This window comes from Neodiprion lecontei, chromosome 2, assembly GCF_021901455.1.
Source record: "Neodiprion lecontei isolate iyNeoLeco1 chromosome 2, iyNeoLeco1.1, whole genome shotgun sequence".
In the NCBI taxonomy this organism is placed as follows: Eukaryota; Metazoa; Arthropoda; class Insecta; order Hymenoptera; family Diprionidae; genus Neodiprion; species Neodiprion lecontei.
In genome coordinates this window covers 38,952,847-38,975,623 of record NC_060261.1, presented here as the reverse complement: position 1 = coordinate 38,975,623, position 22,777 = coordinate 38,952,847, and the positions used below count along the sequence as shown (strand labels likewise).

The 22,777-nt window shown below is 39.3% G+C and overlaps 5 protein-coding genes across 6 annotated transcripts; all 5 read right to left on the bottom strand.

Moving 5' to 3' along the window:
- Positions 1 to 223: 223 nt before the first annotated feature.
- LOC107219664 lies at positions 224 to 4,042 on the bottom strand. The gene is made up of 5 exons (XM_015657950.2): positions 3,865 to 4,042; positions 3,503 to 3,575; positions 2,988 to 3,415; positions 1,726 to 1,945; positions 224 to 903 (listed from the first exon to the last, which is right to left on the bottom strand). Exons 1-5 carry the CDS (start codon positions 3,971 to 3,973, stop codon positions 501 to 503), a joined length of 1,233 nt encoding a protein of 410 aa, XP_015513436.2. The 5' UTR covers positions 3,974 to 4,042; the 3' UTR covers positions 224 to 500.
- A 468-nt stretch (positions 4,043 to 4,510) lies between these two features.
- On the bottom strand, positions 4,511 to 9,916 carry LOC107219696 (macrophage mannose receptor 1). The gene is made up of 4 exons (XM_015658008.2): positions 9,650 to 9,916; positions 9,376 to 9,457; positions 8,868 to 9,272; positions 4,511 to 4,968 (listed from the first exon to the last, which is right to left on the bottom strand). Exons 1-4 carry the CDS (start codon positions 9,753 to 9,755, stop codon positions 4,569 to 4,571), a joined length of 993 nt encoding a protein of 330 aa, XP_015513494.2. The 5' UTR covers positions 9,756 to 9,916; the 3' UTR covers positions 4,511 to 4,568.
- Positions 9,917 to 11,322: 1,406 nt separating this feature from the next.
- On the bottom strand, positions 11,323 to 12,575 carry LOC107219695 (hemolymph lipopolysaccharide-binding protein). Of its 2 annotated transcripts, none has more exons than XM_015658006.2 (3): positions 12,367 to 12,575; positions 11,994 to 12,078; positions 11,323 to 11,850 (listed from the first exon to the last, which is right to left on the bottom strand). In XM_015658006.2, the coding sequence occupies exons 1-3, from the start codon at positions 12,476 to 12,478 to the stop codon at positions 11,454 to 11,456; spliced, it is 594 nt and encodes a 197-aa protein (XP_015513492.1). In that variant the 5' UTR covers positions 12,479 to 12,575; the 3' UTR covers positions 11,323 to 11,453. The 2 variants fall into 2 exon arrangements, with proteins under 2 accessions (XP_015513492.1, XP_015513493.1); XM_015658007.2 differs by having other exon boundaries at positions 11,994 to 12,075.
- A 1,761-nt stretch (positions 12,576 to 14,336) lies between these two features.
- LOC107219650 (hemolymph lipopolysaccharide-binding protein-like) lies at positions 14,337 to 15,264 on the bottom strand. Its single transcript, XM_046731934.1, has 3 exons — positions 15,159 to 15,264; positions 14,885 to 15,059; positions 14,337 to 14,781 (listed from the first exon to the last, which is right to left on the bottom strand). Exons 1-3 carry the CDS (start codon positions 15,262 to 15,264, stop codon positions 14,376 to 14,378), a joined length of 687 nt encoding a protein of 228 aa, XP_046587890.1. The 3' UTR covers positions 14,337 to 14,375.
- Positions 15,265 to 15,904: 640 nt separating this feature from the next.
- On the bottom strand, positions 15,905 to 22,532 carry LOC107219649 (uronyl 2-sulfotransferase-like). Its single transcript, XM_015657934.2, has 6 exons — positions 21,292 to 22,532; positions 19,924 to 20,133; positions 18,198 to 18,358; positions 17,726 to 17,803; positions 16,748 to 16,908; positions 15,905 to 16,565 (listed from the first exon to the last, which is right to left on the bottom strand). Exons 1-6 carry the CDS (start codon positions 21,478 to 21,480, stop codon positions 16,417 to 16,419), a joined length of 948 nt encoding a protein of 315 aa, XP_015513420.2. The 5' UTR covers positions 21,481 to 22,532; the 3' UTR covers positions 15,905 to 16,416.
- Positions 22,533 to 22,777: the final 245 nt, after the last annotated feature.

Below are 22,777 nucleotides of genomic sequence, written 5' to 3'. Positions count from 1 at the left end.
AACATGAACGTGACCCTGCATTCCCGTTATCATATGCAAACAATGTGGAATTTATTCTTGGATGCAAGGAAAGTTGTTACAGATATCGTTGTACAGCAGAAGGGTCAGAGAAACCGACACGATTTGGAATCGTTGGTACAATCAAACATGGGTCAGATGTCCTGAAAATATTTTTCAAATACTCAATTCTTACTACACGATATAGAAAACAGTTTTTCGTTTCAGCGAAATTTTTTTATTTTATTATTTTACATTTACATTGATAGGTAGGAAAATTTCAGCATTTTGCATGTTAATACGCGTATTACAAGATATGAAAATTGTAGAAAAATCTCAAATTAGGTGTTACTTTCAAATGCCATATAATAGTATACAAAACGATTACGTAACCACATGATCTAACCTTCAGTGACTTAATATTACCAATAGTACATCATTTGTAATATAGATTCGTAATGTGGATAATAATATCAATATCCGATAGTGCGAGGTAGCGAAGCTTAGCGCAACTCGCAAACGAAGCTGGTAATCCTAGTGGCGCAATTTAGGTCGTTGAATTTACCGTCTCTTCTGTTGATCGATCCACAACGCTCATTTCCATCGTCCAGGTAGTTAGGTTCGCCCTGGTGCCATTCGCTGAATCCTGCCTCAAACAGGGATTGACCTTCGATCGTCACCCACTGGTTTTTCTTGTACAAATCATGAAAACCAATGTGAGCATGGTTCGGGTCATTGCCACCTTTCATAGAACCCGCTTTTGCCAGAAGTTCAACAACGAGTTTCGATTCAGCCTGAGAATTGATGATGGCTAAATGGGCTCCCTCGTCTCGACATTTCGCCCAAGCGTCGGACCAAGAAGCCGCTTCAGTGTGAACCTTATGAGCACCAATTCCCGGCGTGTAGCTACAGATAATAGGAATCAATCATGGTGAGTGAGTCATCAGATACAGATAAATAAGTTGTCGAGAAAAATTTTTACTCTCCAAGGGCCACATGCCACTGATATTCCAAAATTTTTGATCGACGTGAAGCTTTAACTGCAAACAAAGTTTCACAAAATAAATATTTACGATCAGTTCTTTTGAAACTATGTTGTTCATTTCGTTCCGAAATATTTCTTTGAATAACGTCGAACATTGGCGTTCTTAAAAAAGTCATTACTCGGCGTCAACTTTTACTCAGGAAAATTTGAAATAATTCCATAACTTCCTGCAAGTTATTGCGTGGAGAAAAAAATACGCTATACGATTTTGCTTCGAATGATGTGAAAATTGTTGATGTGTGTAAATTGAAAAAAGTTGATGATTCGGGAAAATTTTGTTCCAGAAGAAACTTTGGTATTAAACTTCAATGTACTTCAATACTTATATTGTATCTCTGTTTTATTTTAATCGATCTTCGCAAATTAGTGGCATATTCTAACAGTTAATCGTGAATTTGCAAATTGGATAATAACTTTTGTTCCTCGTGCTACCAGGATAGCTGTATAAAATCATTTCAGATTATGATAAAAAGAATTTTGTGGTGCATAGTAGATTTTAAAGAACAACAACTTTTTACGTTATTTGAACTAATACCTCAGAAAATACTGACTACAATCAGTCCCAATGAGCGAAAAAATATCTTGTTTTGCGAGATCTTATTTATATGAATATGTACGTGCCAATAAAAAAAAAAAAAACGTAGTTTCATTGATAAATTCCCTTAAGGGATGAACTTTCTTACGTATAGTCATCCCGCTTAGTGAGATCGTTGGTTGGTATCGAGGCGAAATTAGGTGCTACTGCTCCATCGTTAAACGCTGGGGTGAGGAAATACGCTTGCCCAAAAACTAACAACGCTAGCGCGGACGACATTGTGTTCTTTTTTGAGGTATGCGATCGACTGCAGAAGACGAAACGAGAGACGGTATGATGAGACTTGTAATCAGACCATTTTAAATAACCTTATCCCCTTGACTGTAACGCGCAGTTAATCTCTATACGTCATTGCAATAAAGTTCACCTCGGCGACAAATATGATTGACCTCCTCGCAATTAAATTTCCTAATGTTGATGGTTCTTGTCTTGCAGTGGGTTTTTCAACAAAAACATCAGCTCGGATGAAGCTGTATTGAATACCACCGATGTGATTAAAGCTCAGTCGACTTGAGCCTACAATACTCGTTATCGCATGCAAACAGCGTGAAAGTTATTTGCGGATACAGAGAAGGATATAAGCGTAATTTTTGCGTACAACTTCAACTACACAGTCAAGAATCCTTCCACTCAAGAAACTAATCGTTAAACTTACCACGAATATCCATCTGATCATAATTAATATCTGGTTTGAACGATCGAAAAAACCTTCAAAGATTTGAGCTCGTTAGAATAATTGGAATAAAGAATTAGGGTCATTGTTGTATTTTTCATGGACTTTTTGTGGCAAGATGGTTTATATATAATTTTTATATTTGCAACTGTATTAAATTATCGTTTAGTGTGAGTATAGTCCATCTAATTGTCTGGTGATTGGAGTTATACACTTTTCATTTTATATTCTTCCACATTGGCATAATTTAGTATAATCCTTTTTTTCCACCACGTGGTAGAATTCTAAAAAAATGACAGCCATGCAAAATATAATTAAATCCACAATCACCGGTCACCTAAACCTTAAGCGCAGATGAATCCTTAAATTTTTCTCACACATTTATTTAACTATTTTTTCTTTACAACTATCTGCCTTCAAATTTTGAGATTTTACAAGCCAACAATCGTTATCTAAATATGTATTCGCGAATATTTTAACTGATTTGGAATGTCTCGCACAATAATCGCAACTTTATCATCAATTGTACATTACAAGTACGTTTTTTACATCATGTCTTACACAGGTGAGTCCGATTACATTATCGGATTGAATTTCTGACATTTTCTTAGCATACATTGAAAGACTGCCCATTATCATATGATATAGATGTCTTAACGTTTGATGAATTTTACATTATGCTGCAATGCTGTGGACTGTATCTCGAGCCGCCGGAACTTCGCATATAAACCCAAATAGTTGACCTTTGCACGGGAGGTCATTGAGACGTCCATTATCGTGTATCCCTCCACAATTTTGATTATTATTCAAATTGTTGGGTTGATTAGTGTACCAGAGGTCGTATCCAGCCTTTTCCAACGACTCTCCGTGAATAGTTACGTACTCACCCTCCCGGTAAAGGTCGTGAAAACCAATGAACGCATCGTTCGGATATCCTGAGCCCGTAATCCGCTCTGCTTTTTTAAAGACCAGAGAGACGGCATCTGCTTCAGCGACGCTGTTAATGACGGCCAAGTGACCGCCTTCTTCTTGACAGATTAGCCGTGCCTCAACCCAAGTTGTTGCTCGCGTATGAAGCTTGTAGCCACCCAAACCGTGTACGTACCTGCCGATAATGATTTTGACGACGTTTGTAACAGAAATTATGCCCAACTTGAAATTGAATAATCGTGAACCTTCCTATTCGACTTACGTGTAGTCGTCCCGTTTCTTGGATGATGATTGACCGCGTACCAGACAAGGGGCTGTGTCATTTGCAGTCTGCACTGAAACCAAATAAAGCGATAAGTCACCCCAAGAAATTACAGTGGACAAAATCTGAACCCGACCGCCGTATTAAGGAACTGTGTATAATATCTGATCACGTACAGATTATACGTATATACACCTTAACCGACCATAAACGTTTATCTGGCAAATAGATTTTGCTTGTTGCGTATAGGTATAACAAAGTAGTCATTTTTCTAACTTCAAAATTGTAAAATAAGCTTTCGCGAAGACTTTACAAAGTTCAAATGACAGAAACTCACATAATGTTCAACCAAAACTACTCACAAGGTATGGCAACCAATAGGACTCCGTTAGTCGTGGCATCCACCTGTAATTGTTTCACCGTTGCCGCCAGTGCGAGGAATATGGCTCCAATTACAACAATACTTGCCATATTTTATTGAGTGGTCACTCGGACGCTTCGATGCGGTTGACTGACACGTCTGCTTATCTGGGTTCTATGCTTTGGAATAATTTTTTGTCAAGTGATATTGTGGGGATCATATCTTAACTTCGGTAGTAAGAGTGGGAGAAACCGCAACGCAATTGCCTGCGTGCACCAGTCTTCACCCCAGCGCCCAGAGTCAATACATCTTGTTATCATAAAGTTGATAAAAATTCACATACCTTCGCACATATAATTTTCTTAAATACCATTCGCCGACAGGAATAGCGCTGTAACTGGAGTAGATAACCAGACAAATGTCATAACAAATGTAAATGTATAACACATCGCAAAACAAATATATCGCGACTGCGGGTTATTTTTTCCGGCTTATTATCAGTTTAAACGTTCGGTGTAAGCAAAACCAGAGATTTATACTTGCATCAATTTTAGACCCAAAGAACGTCAATATATCATTTCTGGACGACACGCATCGATATTTGATTTGTCATTTGGATCAGGGACATAGAGACTCATTCGCCAAATAAACATTTATGCATATATCAAATATTTATTCACATCGAATTCCAATGAAAAATGAATTTTAATTAACATCCGGCAATTCGCAAACGAAGGCAACAAATTTCGTACAATGGATGTCATTGAGCCGGCCGTTTTTGTCCACTGATCCGCAATCTTCATTGTTGGCATTGTTGGGTCCTCCGTTTCGCCACTCATAGAAACCGACCGTTTCCAGGGATTTGCCGTCGATGGTAACGAATTCGCCTTCTTCGTAGAGGTCATGAAATCCGATGTGGGCGTATTTCGAGTCTTCCGAACCAAAGTGAGGACCGGATTTCGTGAAAAGATTACCGATCACTTCCGCTTCCTTGGCTGAGTTCACAATAGCGAGGTGTGCACCTTCGCTTTCGCACAATTTTCTAGCCATGTTCCAAGTCGTTGCTTTCGTGTGAAACTTGTGCCCACCGATACCTGGCGTGTAACTGTGGTAGCAGTGAAAAAATTTGTAATCAGGGGAATCTAATTTGCTCCAAAACTTATGGGCTGCTCAATTCATTCTGCTGTATCAGAACAATGGCGGTGTGCTTTTGGTCGTAATTGGAAACGTATGTATACATGATGTCGAATGCGTTTCTTTTCAGAGCGACGGAAATTAATCGAGCCAATCAATAAACAATACGAAAATGTCGATAAGTTACTAACGTGTAATCGCTGCGTTTTACATTCTTCTCTGATAATCCCATCTCTCCGCATCGGCGATTTATTTCTGGGACCAATACTGAATTTTGGTTCCCCTGGAACGGCTGTGTCTTATCCAAGGTCTAGTCGATGGCTGGTATTGCTGTTGAATTATCAGATCCAATAACGGTCGGTCGAATATTTGTTCCGGAGCCGAGGAAATACACTTGTCCGTAAACGATCAGCGATAATACCGGAGACATGATGATCCTGGATTCAACTGAGTAGAAATCCAATTATTCGCGGTGGCGGCAGTCATGCGAATATTATATACTTGTGATGCTAGTTCGGGATAATATATGTATACAATGTCAGATAATAAGTGAAAAAATCAGTTCAATAATAACCGCGATTTTTAGGTAAATAAACGTGGGATTTCCAATATATGTTATATATAGGGCATTCCATGTCAAATTTACCCCCTTTGTCACTCACCATTTTTGATTCGTTCCGCGATTTTTAATACGATTCTACCATCTAAAAAAGGCACTCTTGCAGTTTTTCAAATTTTTTTCGCCAACAGTATTTTTTTTAAATATTATTCAAATCCATTTCGAAATCAGTCTTTTTTAAAAATCTGAAAAAATTCTGAAAAATGAAGTTTCTCATTTCGATCATACCGACACCTGGCCGATGATGGGCCGATTTTTTCTTCTATTTTTTTTTAGCACTTTAAACATTTTCAACAAACGAAACTCTATGTTGCAACGTTACGAAAAATCTTTAAAGATTCTGAAAAATCGAGTCTTTTATTTCAAAATTTTTTCAAAGATTTTTTTATAACTTTTCAAGATGGTGCTTTGTTTGTTGAAAATTTTTAAGGTGCTAAAAAAATAGAAGAAAAAATCGGCCCATTATCGGCCAGGTGTCGGTATGATCGGAATGAGAAACTTGATTATTCAGAATTTTTTCAGATTTTTGAAAACGACCGATTTCGAAATGGATTTGAATAATATTTAAAAAAAAACGGTTAGCGAAAAAAAATTGAAAAAATTCAAGAGTGCCTTTTTTAGATGGTAAAATCGTATAAAAATCGCGGAACGAATCAAAAATGGTGAGTGACAAAGGGGGTAAATTTGACATGGAATGTCCTATGTATATATGTGAGACAGATCAAACTACGTGAACTGAATGAATCTATTATGTACGCAAAATAACATAAACCAAGAAACGAATATGACAGAAAGTTTTCATCTCTTGAGCACCCGATGTAAGAATGTATGTACTCGTAGATGAATGTTTACATGTTGGGAGATGTAATTTGAAAAATTGGTGATTTCGAAAAATTAGGCTAGGTGGTCTAGCGGAGTAAGGCTTCGGTCAAGCATCTCTAGATACCAGGTTCGATTCCTGGCTCCGTCGTTAATATTTCGAAATCACCAATTTTTCAAATTTACATCTCCCAGAAGAATATAACCTACGTCGCTTCTCCACATAAGACACACGCTCGCCGTACGATCGCCGAACGACTAACTGGCCCACACTGGCCCCTCTAACGCTCGGACGCATATATAGTCGCTGCGAGCACTCACACACATGCGACTCACCCACCCACACCGTTCGCAAGCACATGCTAATTTCTTTTTTTTTTTTGCGTTTCTACACCCGGCCGTCCTGCTCACACTTATTCGCCCCCGAATGTAGATTCTCTGGAACATCTTCTTCGTCGTTATCGTCGTACTTTGACGAAGGGTTAATGTGATAAGCCGCGGTTGACATTTGTCGCGGGCCTTCGTGCGCGTCTACTCTCTGCACGAGATAACGTTCGTTGCGCAACACCTTCGATATCTCGTATGGTCCGAGATATTTCGCCGCAAACTTTAACCCTGGTCCTTGCTGCGTTCCTTTTATCGCGAGGATATCTCCCTCGCGATATGCTCGCGCTTTCTTGCGCTTTCGATTGTATCCTCGTCTATTTTTTTCCTGGATCCGCTGGAGACGATCTTTCGCGTGTTCTCGAATCTCGTCTCGCTCCTCTTGAAAAATCGTCACGAATTCTTGTTCGACTAATTCGCCCAACGATTCATTTGTTCATGAAATTTTCAATTTTCAAATTGTGATTTTAATTTTATTTCAACAGCTCAATTAATATTGACCAATTGACGCAGGTGCGAAAACACCGACGTCAAACCGAAAAACCCGCGTCTGCTCTAACGCTGCAACGCTAAAGACATAGACAGAGACAGGGGCTACAGATTTAAAAAAATAACAACTGCAACCCCTTTTCTTCTAATAAGGAGCCCCTTTTTTATACGCACAGTCAGATAATAGATAAACATCCTTGTTACATTTTGGGACAAAGACATCCACCAGCGTGGTGTTTTCAGGAACGGATCGCTATGTTTAATTTTATGCCATAGTCCGAAACCAAGCCATTGGGCAATGTAGAAGCACAACGAGCAAAATACATATCGTAAAAGTATGAGGATATATTTGTGAAATTATGTCATTTCATATTATTTTCCTCGTATTTCGCTGCAGAGCGTTTCGGATTACCCGTGATGTCAGAGGTCACCAACCTTACGACATCCAGGCAATTACCGGCCTGCTTACATTCTCAATAATAATGAAATACGTAGATAAGCACATCGCAAATATTGAATCTCCACGTATAACGTCGTATTGAATTCAATTTACACATGTTTCACTCGTAAATCGGGAATGAGGGTACAAGGGAAATTACTGTTCGATTTTCACTTTCTTTGTTGCACGTACAGTAATGTTTATTAATATGTTCCTAATGGCACACAATTGTTTTGCGATCAAAGCTGGAACGAGTTTCCGTTCCAATAAAATTTTATGTGCCAATAACTAGCGATGCAAGTGACAGGAGAAACAAACGATATATTGCTCATAGACATGTAAAATTTTTATACAAAGAAAACTGGTCTCAGCTTTGATTCCACAAAAATTAACGAGTCACTGGGAATCTCTTGATGAAGAACACGGTACGTACGTTAGTAAAAGAATGATCAGGTGGAAATTAGTCAACTTCGTCGAATTATCGCTTTAACAGAGGATGCCCCACACTTGTATTTATTATTCATTTGTAATACAATTACATAAGCTATTTACTTATATTTATACATGTTTTGGGAAGTATTGATAAGTGTTACCCACTGTTTATGTACCGGAGTATATAGCGTAAAAAACTTTGACGCAAAAGTACAGATTTTTAATTCAAATATTGATACTGGTAAATTATCGAACAACCAACTAATACAATGGTAAAGAAACAAAAAACATGAAAATCCAAGCGAATATGAATATGTATTCGCATAGTCCTCGGCAGAACTATTGACAGTGAAAACTCACGTATAGTCGTCTCGACTAAACATGTTCATCGCTGACCTTTGACTTGAAATGGCTCGAGTCTAATACGGTATGATTAACTCGATTTACAAAATACTGTCATCATTCATCATTTGAGACCGCGATGAATCAATGGCATCAAAATGTCACTCAGAGTCATGTGATTTTTAAGTATGCAGTGCTTATTCAAAGTACATTTTTGGAACAAGCTTCCTTTAGTAACTATTATTGTATAATCATGGCTGCAATCTACCCAATTCTCATATATTAGTAGCTATAGACTTTCATTGTTTGCGAATAAAGATCAGTCACTTTCGGTTCAGATCGTTGTCAATACGCTGGCAGCTCGCATACAAAACCAATTGGAACATCGCAACCAATATCGTTAAGTCCCCCATTTTTGTCCAAGGATCCACAATTTTCCGGCTTTCCGTCGTATATATTATCTGGTTGCCCAGGCGCCCATTGCGTAAATCCAGCTTTCGCCAACGTCTGACCGTGAATTGTAACGTATTGACCTTCGCGATAAAGGTCGTGAAACCCAATGCCAGCAAACTGTGGTAGAGGTGATCCAGTGATAGCCGGCGACTTCTTGTACAGCTGAGTTACCACATTTGCTTCGGCTACGGAGTTAAATATAGCCAAATGCCCGCCTTCCTCTTCGCAAGTGATTCGAGCTTCGTTCCATAGAACCGCTCGCGTGTGAACTTTGTAGCCACCGATACCCGACGTGTACCTGTGTGAAGCGTGAAAAGAATATCAGGATTATTCAGACACGGTGGCTTTTTTCGTGAAATTTTCTTAATTATTTGATCAACGTTCAAAAGCACGCAGCTCACGTGTAGTCATCTCTTTTGGTGACTGATTGGCCTCGCAGTAAACACGGCGGCGATGCGGGCAGATTCGCGTTATAAGCTGCGTCTGAAAATGACAGTACGAAGAAGCTGAACGATTGGCCACTTTCTAGATTTATAAACGTTCCGAGAGTAAATTGACACGTGTTGGCGAGGTGTTACACGTAAAAGCCACGAGTCGTACATCAGGTGACGCGTATTGATCAACCAGCTTGTGCACCATGAAAATGAAATACAATCACTCTACAGAATTACTGACCGTATGGTGAACGTAAAAAGTTTATATTGACGTTAGGACATTGCGGCTGCGCCAGTATCAATGTGATACAAGGCAATACTTGAATCAAAAAAAGGATGACCGCCATGGATGATACTCAGTCGATGTTCAATCACTGATCTCAAAGTCTTTTAATTCACTGACAGTTTGGACGGAGGAGGCTATAATAACGAAAGCTACAACAACGCTTCAAGACTATTCCAACCAGTAACTCATTACGATTACTGAAACTCCCGATTAGGTGTTTTATCATTGACGTCTTTGCCATTTGTCTTTGACCCGAATCGCTTGCCGTTGCAGATACTTTCCCTGCCGTTATCAATCGAGAATGTAATTAATAAGTATATTGATTCGCTTATAATCAGAGTAAATGCTTCTGACCACTATAAAATTCATGGACGAGACCAGACACGTCTAACAATAGATTTAATTTTTCTCACCATACCATTAACCCCGACATACATGTTTAGTAACACTTTATTAGCTATAATTTTTTAGCACAAATACGAAATAGTAAACAACCACTGACCATTATGCTCGTACACAGAAGCAACGGATTCTGCACCGAATACACAAGCATACCCTTGTACGAGGCATGGCTGATTCGGGGAATACCCAGAATTTATCCGAGTGTACAGTATCCAATTGACATTTTGACCCTCGGTTTAACCCAAAGTTATCGCCGCTGTTTGTACAGTTTTTATCCTGAAATGCCTCCGTTCATTGTCGTACTAACCGTTGAGTTGTGTAAAATAGCTGATAGCAAATGTCACACGTCAGATGTAAGACTTCTGCTGCACAGCCGTAATCCGGTTGCCAGCAATGAATATATAACGGATGCATAATGCTGTATAACATATTGTAACGGGAAATTGAAATAGGCGCTGTTTTCTCTGGATTCTAGGACTTTGAAAAATGTATCAAAAAGGGGATATCAATCTAATACATGTTCTCAAAAATAGTAGCGTCTATCACTATGGTGATCGTTATTTCACTCTGTAAGACTCAAGAGGTCATTTTTTCGCAGGGAGCATTTCTGATTTTTTTTTCATACATCATAACGCGCCTCTATGTAGATACACGTTTTGACTTTTCATGTTTCTTGACAATAAGCAATTGGAACATTTTGACAAAACACAGGTAATGAAGTGAAAAATTCTAAAACGACAGTTAATCAAGACCCATGGAACACTTACGCGTAATCATTGGGTGCGAGAGGAGATTCGATTGCTTCTGTCAGTCTCTGCATTTTGTCTTATTCAGATACGTAAATAATGTGGTGGAGGTCGTAATAATACCTACATATTTCCCAAACCCGAAAGCTTTGATGAGCGAAAGTTTGAAAAATAACCAGGCAATTTCTATTGCAAGCTTGCATAACGTTGGCGAGGAGCAACATGACGCAATCTTAAAGTTTCGTTTGCTCGACGTTGACATTTTTTTCCCCCTTATTTATTATGCTGTATTTGATATCGAACTATACAGTCAGATGAAACAATTTAAGCGAAAAAACCATCTGCGTAATAAGTAAATCTCATACCGTGCTGTTTTTAGGAACTTCTTTTGTCATTAGTGGAGCTGACGCAGGAATGGAGCATATAGTACAACGGTTGTATACGTGCATAAGTCGATTACAACGGATCGTTACACGTAAATTTGTTTGAGACCAAATCGTTTTATTCGCCACCTTTACATCATTCGCTTCAGTAGCAATTCTAATATATTTATGACTGTTGATCTTACACCGTCAAATATTGAAGACTGATCTCCTGATCGGTGTTTTTTTTCAATTTATCGGCAGCTCACATACGAAGCCGTATAGAATACCACAATTAACGTCGAGGAGTCGAGCATCATGGTACATCGCTCCGCAACTTTCATCGCTAAGGTTGTTGGGCTCGCCGTCCGCCCATTCATTGAAGCCAGCCTTCTCCAAAGTCTGACCGTGGATAGTTACAAAGTGGCCCTCTTCGTAAAAATCATGAATTCCAACGCTGAACAATTCTGGGTAAAGAGTTCCAGTAACTTGCTCCGCTTTTTTAAAAAGCTCACCAACTTTATTCGCCTCGGCGCGGGAGTTAAGGATGACTAAATGACCGCCCTCCGCCTCGCAAGTCTTCCGACCCTTGTTCCATGAAGCCGCTCGCGGGTGAACTTTGTAGGCACCAAATCCCGGAAGGTACCTGCGTGTGTTGGGTATTCAGAAAACTATACGGATGCTTTCATAGATTAACAACGAGACTTCTCAAGATGAGTGCACCGGTGCACGCACTCATAAAATAAAATACATCAAATATGAGATCGTCTGTTGATAGTGAAAACTCACGTGTAGTCACTTCTGGTGGTAATCCACTGATTCCGTCCCTGGTGGGGTGTCAGCAACGTGTTAAGCGAATTCGAGACATAAACTGCTGCAAAATGTAAAGATATCAGTAAGGGAAGTGGCCTTTCAAAATACTGAATCAGCCACTGCAAATATACGGGGCCGTTTTAATGCGCGTCAGGTTTCATAAATATCTGTTGGTTGTAGAGTTGGCGAGTGCCAAAATCATCCATAGGTAAACCCGCAGATCGGAGATATAAATATATCGTACCCCTGATCATCAGACGTGCCAGGACTGATAGAAAAACCCTGAGTTTCGGAACTTTTGTTAGACGTGAATGTAAGTAGCAACATAGTCCTAACGAAAATCACTCACTGATTGTCGGTTGATAAAGCCAGGCTGCAACAGGATTAGTTGATGCAGGTTGTTGTGCCATCGTCAGTGTAATACACAACGATATTTGGAGTGCAACGAAGATGATCGCCATTGCTGGTATCCAGATGTATCGGAGAATGTAACTGATCTTGACACCTTTCTTGAGCCTCGAATAGACGAATCAAAGTTTCAACGATGTTCCGGCGTTGACAACTATTTCATATTCTGATCTTGTTATTTCCAGCCATGTTTTTATATAAAATTCCGAGTATTGTATCTCTCAACTTAATCATTCACCTTCGACCTTAATGAAGGCTGCTTTCTTCTGTAAAATCGATGTAAGTCAGTAAACAATATTGTCTTTTACGCCTCAGGTTGGCGCGTAGGAAGGATCAGTTGGGGTGAAAGAATCATGCGATACCACGATGGCGTGAACTCAGGGCCCCATTGGCTGAAATATCGCGTAAAGATTTCTAACCGACTCTCAGTGCTGTTTTCTTCAGATGTAACGGGTTTGCAATTCAAAAGTCATTTTTGCGATTTCGCCGTATCGTTTGGAAATCCCAGTTAGCTCATATTCCGTATATAGTACGTAATTGGGTACAAACTTCTAGGGTGCGCAGGAGCTATCAAGATAAGCATTCTGAATTCGGGCACCCGTGGTCGGAACTCATTCTAACGACTCTGGAGGACTTTGAAGGATTTGGTACCTCGCGCTTGTTCGTGGTGTAATGAATGAGCTGTGATCACTTTCGATCCAACGTTGTATTCGGGCGTAAATAACATCGCAGTATTTTTCTATGAAATTAACAAAACGCTCTACGTAAAAACTTTTACCATTCACCTGAATATACGAATGCTTTACCACGAACGACAGAATCATTCTGCAACGTATGCTGTACTTCAGGGCACAATTCCGGATTCGAGCGGAAAAAGGAGATTGAATACAGATTCATCTGTCGTACGTCGCGTTTTCTAAATTTCTTTCAGGTTCATCACATCTCTGCTAATTACGCAACATTCGCATCAATTTTAAGAACGTAAGCACTGAGATATAACTGAGATATTTTTATTCTGCAGCGATGTTACATAGTTTCATTCAACCGATACAATACTTCCATCTCTCGGTGAGCAGCAACGACTGGAGATTTTGTCCAAAAATTACCAGACGTGCCTGTAAAATTAAAATTTTTAATGTATCAAAAATCTTGACTTAAATATTTTCGAGATTCTCTGATTTACAAAAGTTTTTACATATTATGTTTGCGGTAACAAGCTTGAGTACAAAGATGCAAGAAAATTATTCGTAACGTGATGAAAATTCCATTATCAAAAACTTCGCGTCCCGGGAGTAAGTCACTCGGTGGGAGTTGTAGGAAATATTCTCATATAATATGTCTATCATATCTTGACGACGCAGATTTCTACAATGCTCTGGGCACAGAAGTGTTCTCCACGATCCCAGTTTACATACGCCATCTCCTTTAGAGCTTTGTCGTGGACAGTCACGGACTGTTCATTTTGGTATAAGTTGTAAAACCCTGGATGAACGTACGACGGATCTTTCATGACAATAAAATAATCAATAATGAAAACGAGTGAGGCTAGCGAGGATGGAGGCAAAACACTCACCGCGGTGGTGAGGGGCCTTAGATAATTAATCGTCCATTTCCGAGCGGTGAAATAAATATGTTCATCACTAACCTTTGACTTGAAATGGCTCGAGTCTAATACGGTACGATAAAATCGATTTACAAAATACTGTCATCATTCATCGTTTGAAACCGTAATGAATCAATGGCGTGAAAATATCACTCAGAGTCAAGTGATTTTTAAGTATGAAGTGTTTATTCAAAGTACATTTTTGGACCACGTACCTCCTCATAACTATTATTGTATAATCATGTTTAAAATCTACCCAGTTCTCACGTAGTAGTACCATAAACTTTCAATCATTAACGCTACATTATCTATGAATAAAGATCAGTCACTTTCGGTTCAGATCGTTATCAATACGTTGGCAGCTCGCACACAAAACCAATTGGAATATTACAACTAATATCATTAAGTCCCCCACTTTTGCCCAAGGCTCCGCAATTTTCCGGCTTGCCTCTGTACGAATTGTTTGGTTCTCGAGCCCGCCATTGTGTGAATCCAGCTTCCGCCAACGTCTGACCGTGAATTGTAACGTATTGACCTTCACGATAAAGGTCGTGAAATCCAATGCCAACATATTCTGGTAGAGGTGATCCAATGATAGCCGGCGACTTCTTGTACAGCTGAGTTACCGCATTTGCTTCGGCTGCGGAGTTAAGGATAGCCAAGTGCCCGCCTTCCTCTTCGCAAGTGATTCGAGCTTCGTTCCATAGAACCGCTCGCGTGTGAACTTTGTAGCCACCGATACCCGACGTGTACCTGTGTGAAGCGTGAAAAGAATATCAGGATTATTCAGACACGGTGGCTTTTTTCGTGAAATTTTCTTAATTATTTGATCAACGTTCAAAAGCACGCAGCTCACGTGTAGTCATCTCTTTTGGTGACTGATTGGCCTCGCAGTAAACACGGCGGCGATGCGGGCAGATTCGCGTTATAAGCTGCGTCTGAAAATGACAGTACGAAGAAGCTGAACGATTGGCCACTTTCTAGATTTATAAACGTTCCGAGAGTAAATTGACACGTGTTGGCGAGGTGTTACACGTAAAAGCCACGAGTCGTACATCAGGTGACGCGTATTGATCAACCAGCTTGTGCACCATGAAAATGAAATACATTAACTCTACAGAATTACTCACCGTATGGTTGATACAAAATGTTTATATTGACGTTAGGATATTGCAGCTGCGCCAGTATCAATGTGATACAAGGCAATACTTGAATCAAAAAAAGGATGACCTCCATGGATGATACTCAGTCGATGTTCAATCACTGATCTCAAAGTCTTTTAATTCACTGACAGTTTGGACGGAGGAGGCTATAATAATGAAAGTTTCAACAACGCGTCAAGACTATACTAACCAATAACTTATAATGATCGTTGAAACTCCCATTTAGGTTTCTCATCCACTCGACTCGCCAGTAAATGAGACTTCTTGAGAATTCTTCATCATTTGCCTTTGACTTGAATAACTTGCCGTTGAAAATACTTTCCCTGCCATCACCAATCGAGAATGTAATTAATAAGTATAGTCCTTCGCTTATAATTAGAGTAAATGTTTCTGGCCACTATAAGGTTCATGGACTTCGAAATACATATGATTAACGCTTTATTCGCTATAATTCTTGATAACAAATACCAAATGGTAAACAATCATTGACCATAATACCGGTACCAATTTCACCAGTTCTTTCGACAAACTTCAACATAGTTTCGCGACACAACATGGGTAAACTTGCTTAGTGCACAAACAAGATGCAGTAACCTACTGTTCATCAGTTATGCGCTGAATTATTATGTTTGTAGGCGTACAAATAAATCAGACGGAAAATTTTCGAAATGGTTTACTCTTGCCACAATAAGAAATAATTAATTTCACTTCAATTTGTTTTCAGAACCTTTTATTTTACGTAAAAAATATCACAAAACTCACGAGCAATTGGGGTTACACAGCATTTAGTCGTTATAAATGAGTTATGCGCATCTTGTAGATATACGTGAAAGTGAAAGATGAGCTACAAGCGCATTCAGTCTCATAATATTTGTCGAGCTGGAATCGACGATCAGATATACTTTTTCTAACCTTATGACAACGGGATCCAATGAAACCCGAGTTTCATCGAATGGTGCGTTTATGCAGTGTTGAAAATTCATTGGCCGTCACCTCAGTCGTTTTCATTAATCTAAATAATGATCATCGTATCGTGGCTGTGACGAAACTAAGGAATGTTATCTCCTCTCCAATCTTCTATGACCCTACACTCCTTTCAAACACAAACTTTCCAGTTTCGAGTCATTTCACACCGATCGATTGAATTCTTCCACTGCTTTTTCGGCACAATCATTTACGTAATTTTTCAATCTTCTAAATAAACCTGGATCTCTTCAAAACGACTTCAACCATTGCCGCATTTCGGACAAAGCAGCCGCGATTTCAGCCACAGATAAAATTCAACTTCCTTTGCCAGTGGTCCGATCAGAAGTTTCCCCTCCAATGCAGCCTGTATTTTCGATTTCCACGGTACGTCAATCTTTCTTTTTACCTCTGAAAAGATGAGGAAAATTAATTCCTTTATTGAACCGACTCTCGCGAATTGCACAACAACAAAGGGTAAAAAAAAAATATCGTATAAATGCACGACTTTGCTTTTTATTGCTTTCAACCGTCGTACGTGGAACGGAATAACGCGGCAGATGCTTAGGAATAATTAGACAATGTTAACTCACGCAATTCTGAATAAACATCCGTGGCTCCCTTGAAGAAGTAGGAGAAGCTACGTTCAAGAGTTTTCAGCGTAGGTCCGATATACTCGAGCAGTCCAACGACAGGATACCACCGTTCAACATTGGCTTGAGCTTCGGCCATTGCCCATGTGCGATTTTCGTTTCTGAAAATAATCGTATGTGAATCAGAGAAGCTACCACACCCATGGACAGTTCGTAACTCGATCCAGACACTGATGCGAGGAAAGAAAGCGGTTCGTGCGGCTACGAAATCGCGAAAGACACCCTGCAGCGTGATTGAAAATGTCATGGGAATGGGGTCGCAAATATTGAACTTGATCCATTGTTCATGTAACCGGGAACTGAGGCCTGACTCAGAACCACTTCTTGCTTATTACGCAACAGCGAAGGATGAAAGAGAATCTCGTGAAACGCAGGACGATTCGTGGGTAGGTGCCTACGGTGCTTGGACAGTGATTGCGAAGGTACAGCACTTTGAGAAACGCGACCATCTGGTTATTCTCACGGGTACGGTTTACGTAACGGTTTATTTGACACCATAACTTCAGTCTCGAGGTCCATCCGCAACAAAGCCATAGGCACGTGAACGCACAATTTATACCCAACCAATAAGTCGATTTTCGTATTACTAATCAAACTTTATTTCAGTTGGTGTACACGATTTCATTCGGTTTATTAAATTATTCACTTTGAAACGACAGTGGAGGGAGAGACTACAGAGTGTAAGTGAAAGTATCATAACTCAAAGCGAAACTGGAGATAACGCGGAGTCTCCAGTGAGATATAAGGAAGCTGATACTGTACAAACCGGAAGTGATCAAGGTAGGCTAAAAGTGTTGGAGGGTTTCAGTTCGCGTGTAAAATGATTCGTAAGGTCTGCAAAAGGGTATGGATGAGGTTATCGATTACTATAAAACTTTTGCAATTAACATAATAAATAAATAATGTCTATATATTTACGTGCATCGTGGATCCTGTCCACAAAAATGGGCGATTGCTCCGCAATATCTTAACTCAGCAGCGTCATCCTTCTGAAAACTGTAAGTGCGAATAGGAGTTACATCCGAAATAGAGGTGAAACGTTTGGTTGGTAATAGTAGCATGCCGCATATGCTTTATCCGACATAAGCTTAAGGTATGTATTTGAAATGTGCTAGTAATAATCACGTGGATAGTCCACGCATTCTACACAGAGTAAGACGATAAATTAAAGATCAATATTCAAGATTAAGCCGTGAAAGTTATAGAATTACTATTCTTCGTGTTATTTTTTCACATTTGTAAATGGAACCAGGCATTCGTCTTTTCTCCAATAGACGACTCGTTGATGTGACGAAATGGAATGATTAGACGTTGCCAAAGGCGGTGAGATCGCGTTTTATTTTGTTTTTTCTTTCATCTCGGTCACAATTAGGTTCAAGATCAGCCGTACCTTCGCAGTACTTTAGGGTCGAGTGGGTCCCTGACCATGGAGATATAAGTCGGAGCCTGCCGTCCGAAGGCCGAGAAGTTGAGGAATCTGACGTCAGCGTCAAAGGTCAACGGAACAGCCTCTTGCCTGATGATGGTCGTGATATCTTCGACGAGAAGCTCCTGAGAATATCATCGGTTGCACAATTAGAACTTGCCGACACTTTTTACAGCCTTGATCGACGAGAAGTATACAATACAGATACGTACAAAACATCGTGACGTGAATAATCAATTGCTTCGAAGGAGAATCACCTCGCAATTACATGACTCCCATCGTATACACGTGAATGTAAAATGTCAGGGTGGCATACCGATTGGTGGGTATATAAATGACTTCTGAACGATGATAAAAATTCAAGGTCGTTTATAAACGTATTTAATAACTCAATAATCGTTCCAAGACGAAGTCGATAGTACGATAAATATACTGCAGGTTTATTAAGTCGACATTCGAGTTGAACAACCAAGCGGCTTATGGTAATTGGAGCCTATTCACATGAAAATACCATTCCTCGAGCAGCTTCTAAACATGCCGCATTGAGTTATCGTCTGCAGGTTGTTTGTGAAAGTAAAAATTGAAAGATAGATGAATGAATAGAAAGAATGAGGTTCTAGGCAAGCGATTCTCGAGAAATATCCTGCAGCTCCAGCTTTCGTAACAGAAAGGATCATTCTCACGCTTCAAATGGTACCTGGACCATCAGATATGCCAACCGAGAAATCTATGAAACTAACTAGTCTGACCGTATGTGGCAACTGCAACGCGCTATCGCGATCAGCTTTCCCTCTTCAAGTACTGACCAGTAATCGTTACTGGGAATAGCTAACTCAATAATGATCTGAGTTTGTTATACTTTACTGTACAGGTAGGTGAAAATACAAGAGCATTTACGATTATGGTTTATACACTGTGATTCAAATTAATCGCATCAGATTTTTACACATTTAAAAAGGCCGTTTGATCTTATGGCATTTGCGGTATCTTTTATTTATATTAGAAATCTTCTTTTTTTTTATTAAAACTGGTATCTGCGTAGATGTGTGTTTCCGATCTATACGGAATCAAAATTGTCACCTTAACGTTAAATCACATCACTTAAGCTGCAGGAGTAACGATCTCATATTCGAATTCAGGGGCAGATTTAATCCAGTCAAACAATGTTGGACTAATCAGAATTGAAATTTGAATCAGCGGTAAACTTGACCTTGCTAAGTATCCGTATATTTAATGATATACCGAAGATGCGAATGCTGACGGTAAAATCACACGTTGCGTAACATATAAATTATATTATACACCTATACGAAATAACGTCTAGGTATAAATGTGTTGATAATAATCACGTATAAAGCGTCTGTTAAAAAACTTCGTCCTTACATATACTCATTGCCCTTGTAAGATTTCCTTGCGTGTCAAATAATCTTCGTGTTTAACGGATAATTTCAATTATGGTACAAGCATGCGATATCGTTTCGATGATGATACACAATGGCATAGAAAAAAAGCATGAATAACCCATTAAATTCCCGCATGTCTAGAGGACAAATTTAACGAAAATGGTGAAAAATATAATCACGACTATGCTTAGTTAACTTTTCATTGAAGTAGGCATTTTTTATGCTAATACCGGTCTTCCCGAAGTAACTAGACTGTCGCAAATTGACTATCAGCCGATCTGACTCACCTGCTGAAGCGTAGTGAGGAGATTATCGTCCCCGGAAGGCAGCCTGATGTGCTTAAAAGCGTTTCGTCCTTGAAGTCGTTGCAAAATGAGAACCAAAAGTTCCGATCCAGCACCTAAAATCCGCGTTACCATCAGCGTGTTCTCACTCATTTCTGGGATGCTTCGACGACCTCCCAGCTCAGCTAAAGACGGGGTCACGTGTCGATGTGCCTGGAAACGAATGTGCAGTTTGACAGAGCATATTATGCAATCGGCATACCATGCGCGTAGATGGAGGCACGTATGTCAAAAGGAGGAAAGCCTTAACCTGGATTACGAAATGAAATTTTTCGGATGCTGTTCGCGTTTGAATATGTGGTTTATAAAACATGACGAATCGGAATGTGAATAGAAAGAAACCGCTCTTTTTTTTATTTGAAAAATGTGTTTTCGATACTCACTATTTTTAATCATCTAGGAATTTAAACGCTTCAATGCATGCGTGCGATCTAATGACAAGAACTAATGGGTTTTTTATTTCAAGGTGCATAAGTAATTTGAAGTACAATCAGAAACTCCACCGACAATGAATTCCAGAAGAATGCATGGAGTGCTGTACCTACATCGAGTTGCGTGTAAATAAATTTCTCACGTGCTCCATGATGCGCTTTTCACATTCTTGTGCAACATCTCCAAGAGCTTCTGAATCAAGTGAGATAATTGAATGGCGTAATACCTCGGTTTGAAACCATGCGTGAGTAAATATAACGTATAAACGTTAATACGATTCGCGCACCAATGCAGAAGTGACGCGCAAATTTTGCATGACGAAATGCGCCCGTTTTCGCGAATTAACATTCTCTCTACCATTCATGATTCCTTTGAAGAAATTTCGGTAATAACATACAGGTCTATGTATTGTTTATGATCTTAAGTGAAATTTATACCGCAAGTCTGTTAACACCAATGTCACGCTCTCTAATCTTGACAGTTGCATTATTTCTAAGCACGCACTAGTTAGTTTAAAAGACAGTACATCTGTATTTTTTATTCACTTCGTACTGAACTTTTATGCAAAGCAATTTAAACGATACAGGAAAATTGTCTTACCTAATTCAGGAATAAATTGCACGAACCTCACCAATATCACATTACAAGTACCAATACATGCAGAGAAATAGTCAAACGTTGCAAACCAAAATGAAATGTGTCAATAATTTATAATCATACGACAGCAGTTTGTATATGATTCATTAATTCTTTTTTCACCTCAATTTGTAACGTTCATTTCAGAAGAATGATTCTGTATTTCAACTTATTACCTAATTTGAATAGAAATCTGCGAGTACCACAATCTGAACAGGAAAGTTTAATTAAAATTATACCCACTTGAGAATAATCCCTCCTCGAATTATTGATCTGCAGGCTTGACGAGTATTTGTCGGCATCTGTCGTCATCGGGAGGCTAACCTTTGAAGATAAGTGTTCCGGCTGCATAATTGCCTTATTAAATACAATGAAAGCCACGGTGAGACAAGCAATCAGGCTCGTTAGCAAATTAGTGTTGGAGCGACGCATCCTCGGAAATTTATTCTTATTCTTGATCACTTGTTTACTCGTTTACATGACTCGGGATACTGTAATCAATCGACGTACACAATGTTGCGGATGCAGACGAAAACTGCAGTGCAAAAGGCACCGAACTGCTACTGATTTTCAACGTTTGAGTCTGCCGCGCGACTGGAGAGAATGCCAGTGGGTCACAGACTTCTCAGTCAGCAATCCCCACATCCTCCGCATTATGGACCTGACCCACCGCCCCCACCTTCTTCCTCCGTAAGATCGGAAATCCTTACGTGATTTATACTTACGCCAAACTGTTCTGAACGCACGATAATTCATACTCATGTATTTTTTCCTCCACTGCGGCACCGTGAAGTTCGTATGAGTTGTGAAAAATTTATGGGTCTAATGACGGGCGTTCATTTTCACTTTCATTTATTTGAGAACGAATGACCGTGGTACCTATGAATTTTTCAAAACTTATGTAACGTAATAATTGATCGAGAAAATTGTTCGTGATTATATTTCGATTTTACTTCTACTTAATAAATACCGCGTCAAAAAATCATATATTCAAATGAACGTCGAATAATTAATGTACGTTGCCACAACCGATGCTGAATTTCTTATTTAATTTTTGCAAATTTCAGCTTTGAGCAGAATAAATTCAATCGTAACATGGTGCTCTCGTGCCCGGCAGTTGCGAAAACGACTCATTGTTAGTCGCAAAGATGCCCCGAGGGCAATTTCATAATCGGATTACCATCGACATTACGTTTGGGTACAAAGGATGATAGGTTATTAATTTTAGAGAGGAAAGGTGATGTGACCTCAGCAGAAAATAAAAGAGGGAATGTTCGATTTAAGAAGTACCTTTGTATACATGCGCATGTTATTGCTTTACTACAGTGGAAACTTTCGAATTGATAATCCTTCGGGTAACGTAACGTGGTCAGAAACAACAAAAAATAATTAATACACGAATTTCTGTGCATGAACTTTACGTGACTACAGTTTCGCCCTCGATGCAGCGAATTTTACGACTGTAACTATCTTCAATTTCGATAACGAAACACCCAATTATTACGGTCAGTCATCGTATACAATTTACATACGATAAACGTCAGAAAAAAATAATTACATAACTACCGAAACCTTGTTGCAGGCATTAAGAACATGTTTGGTTTGTATAGCGTATGCATGTAGAGAACATTTATTATTTGTCATAATTTTTACACCAATTTAATTAAATTGCATTCAATTTGTTTAGATCCAGATCAAACTTCAGTATCAAGATCGTATTTACAGAACA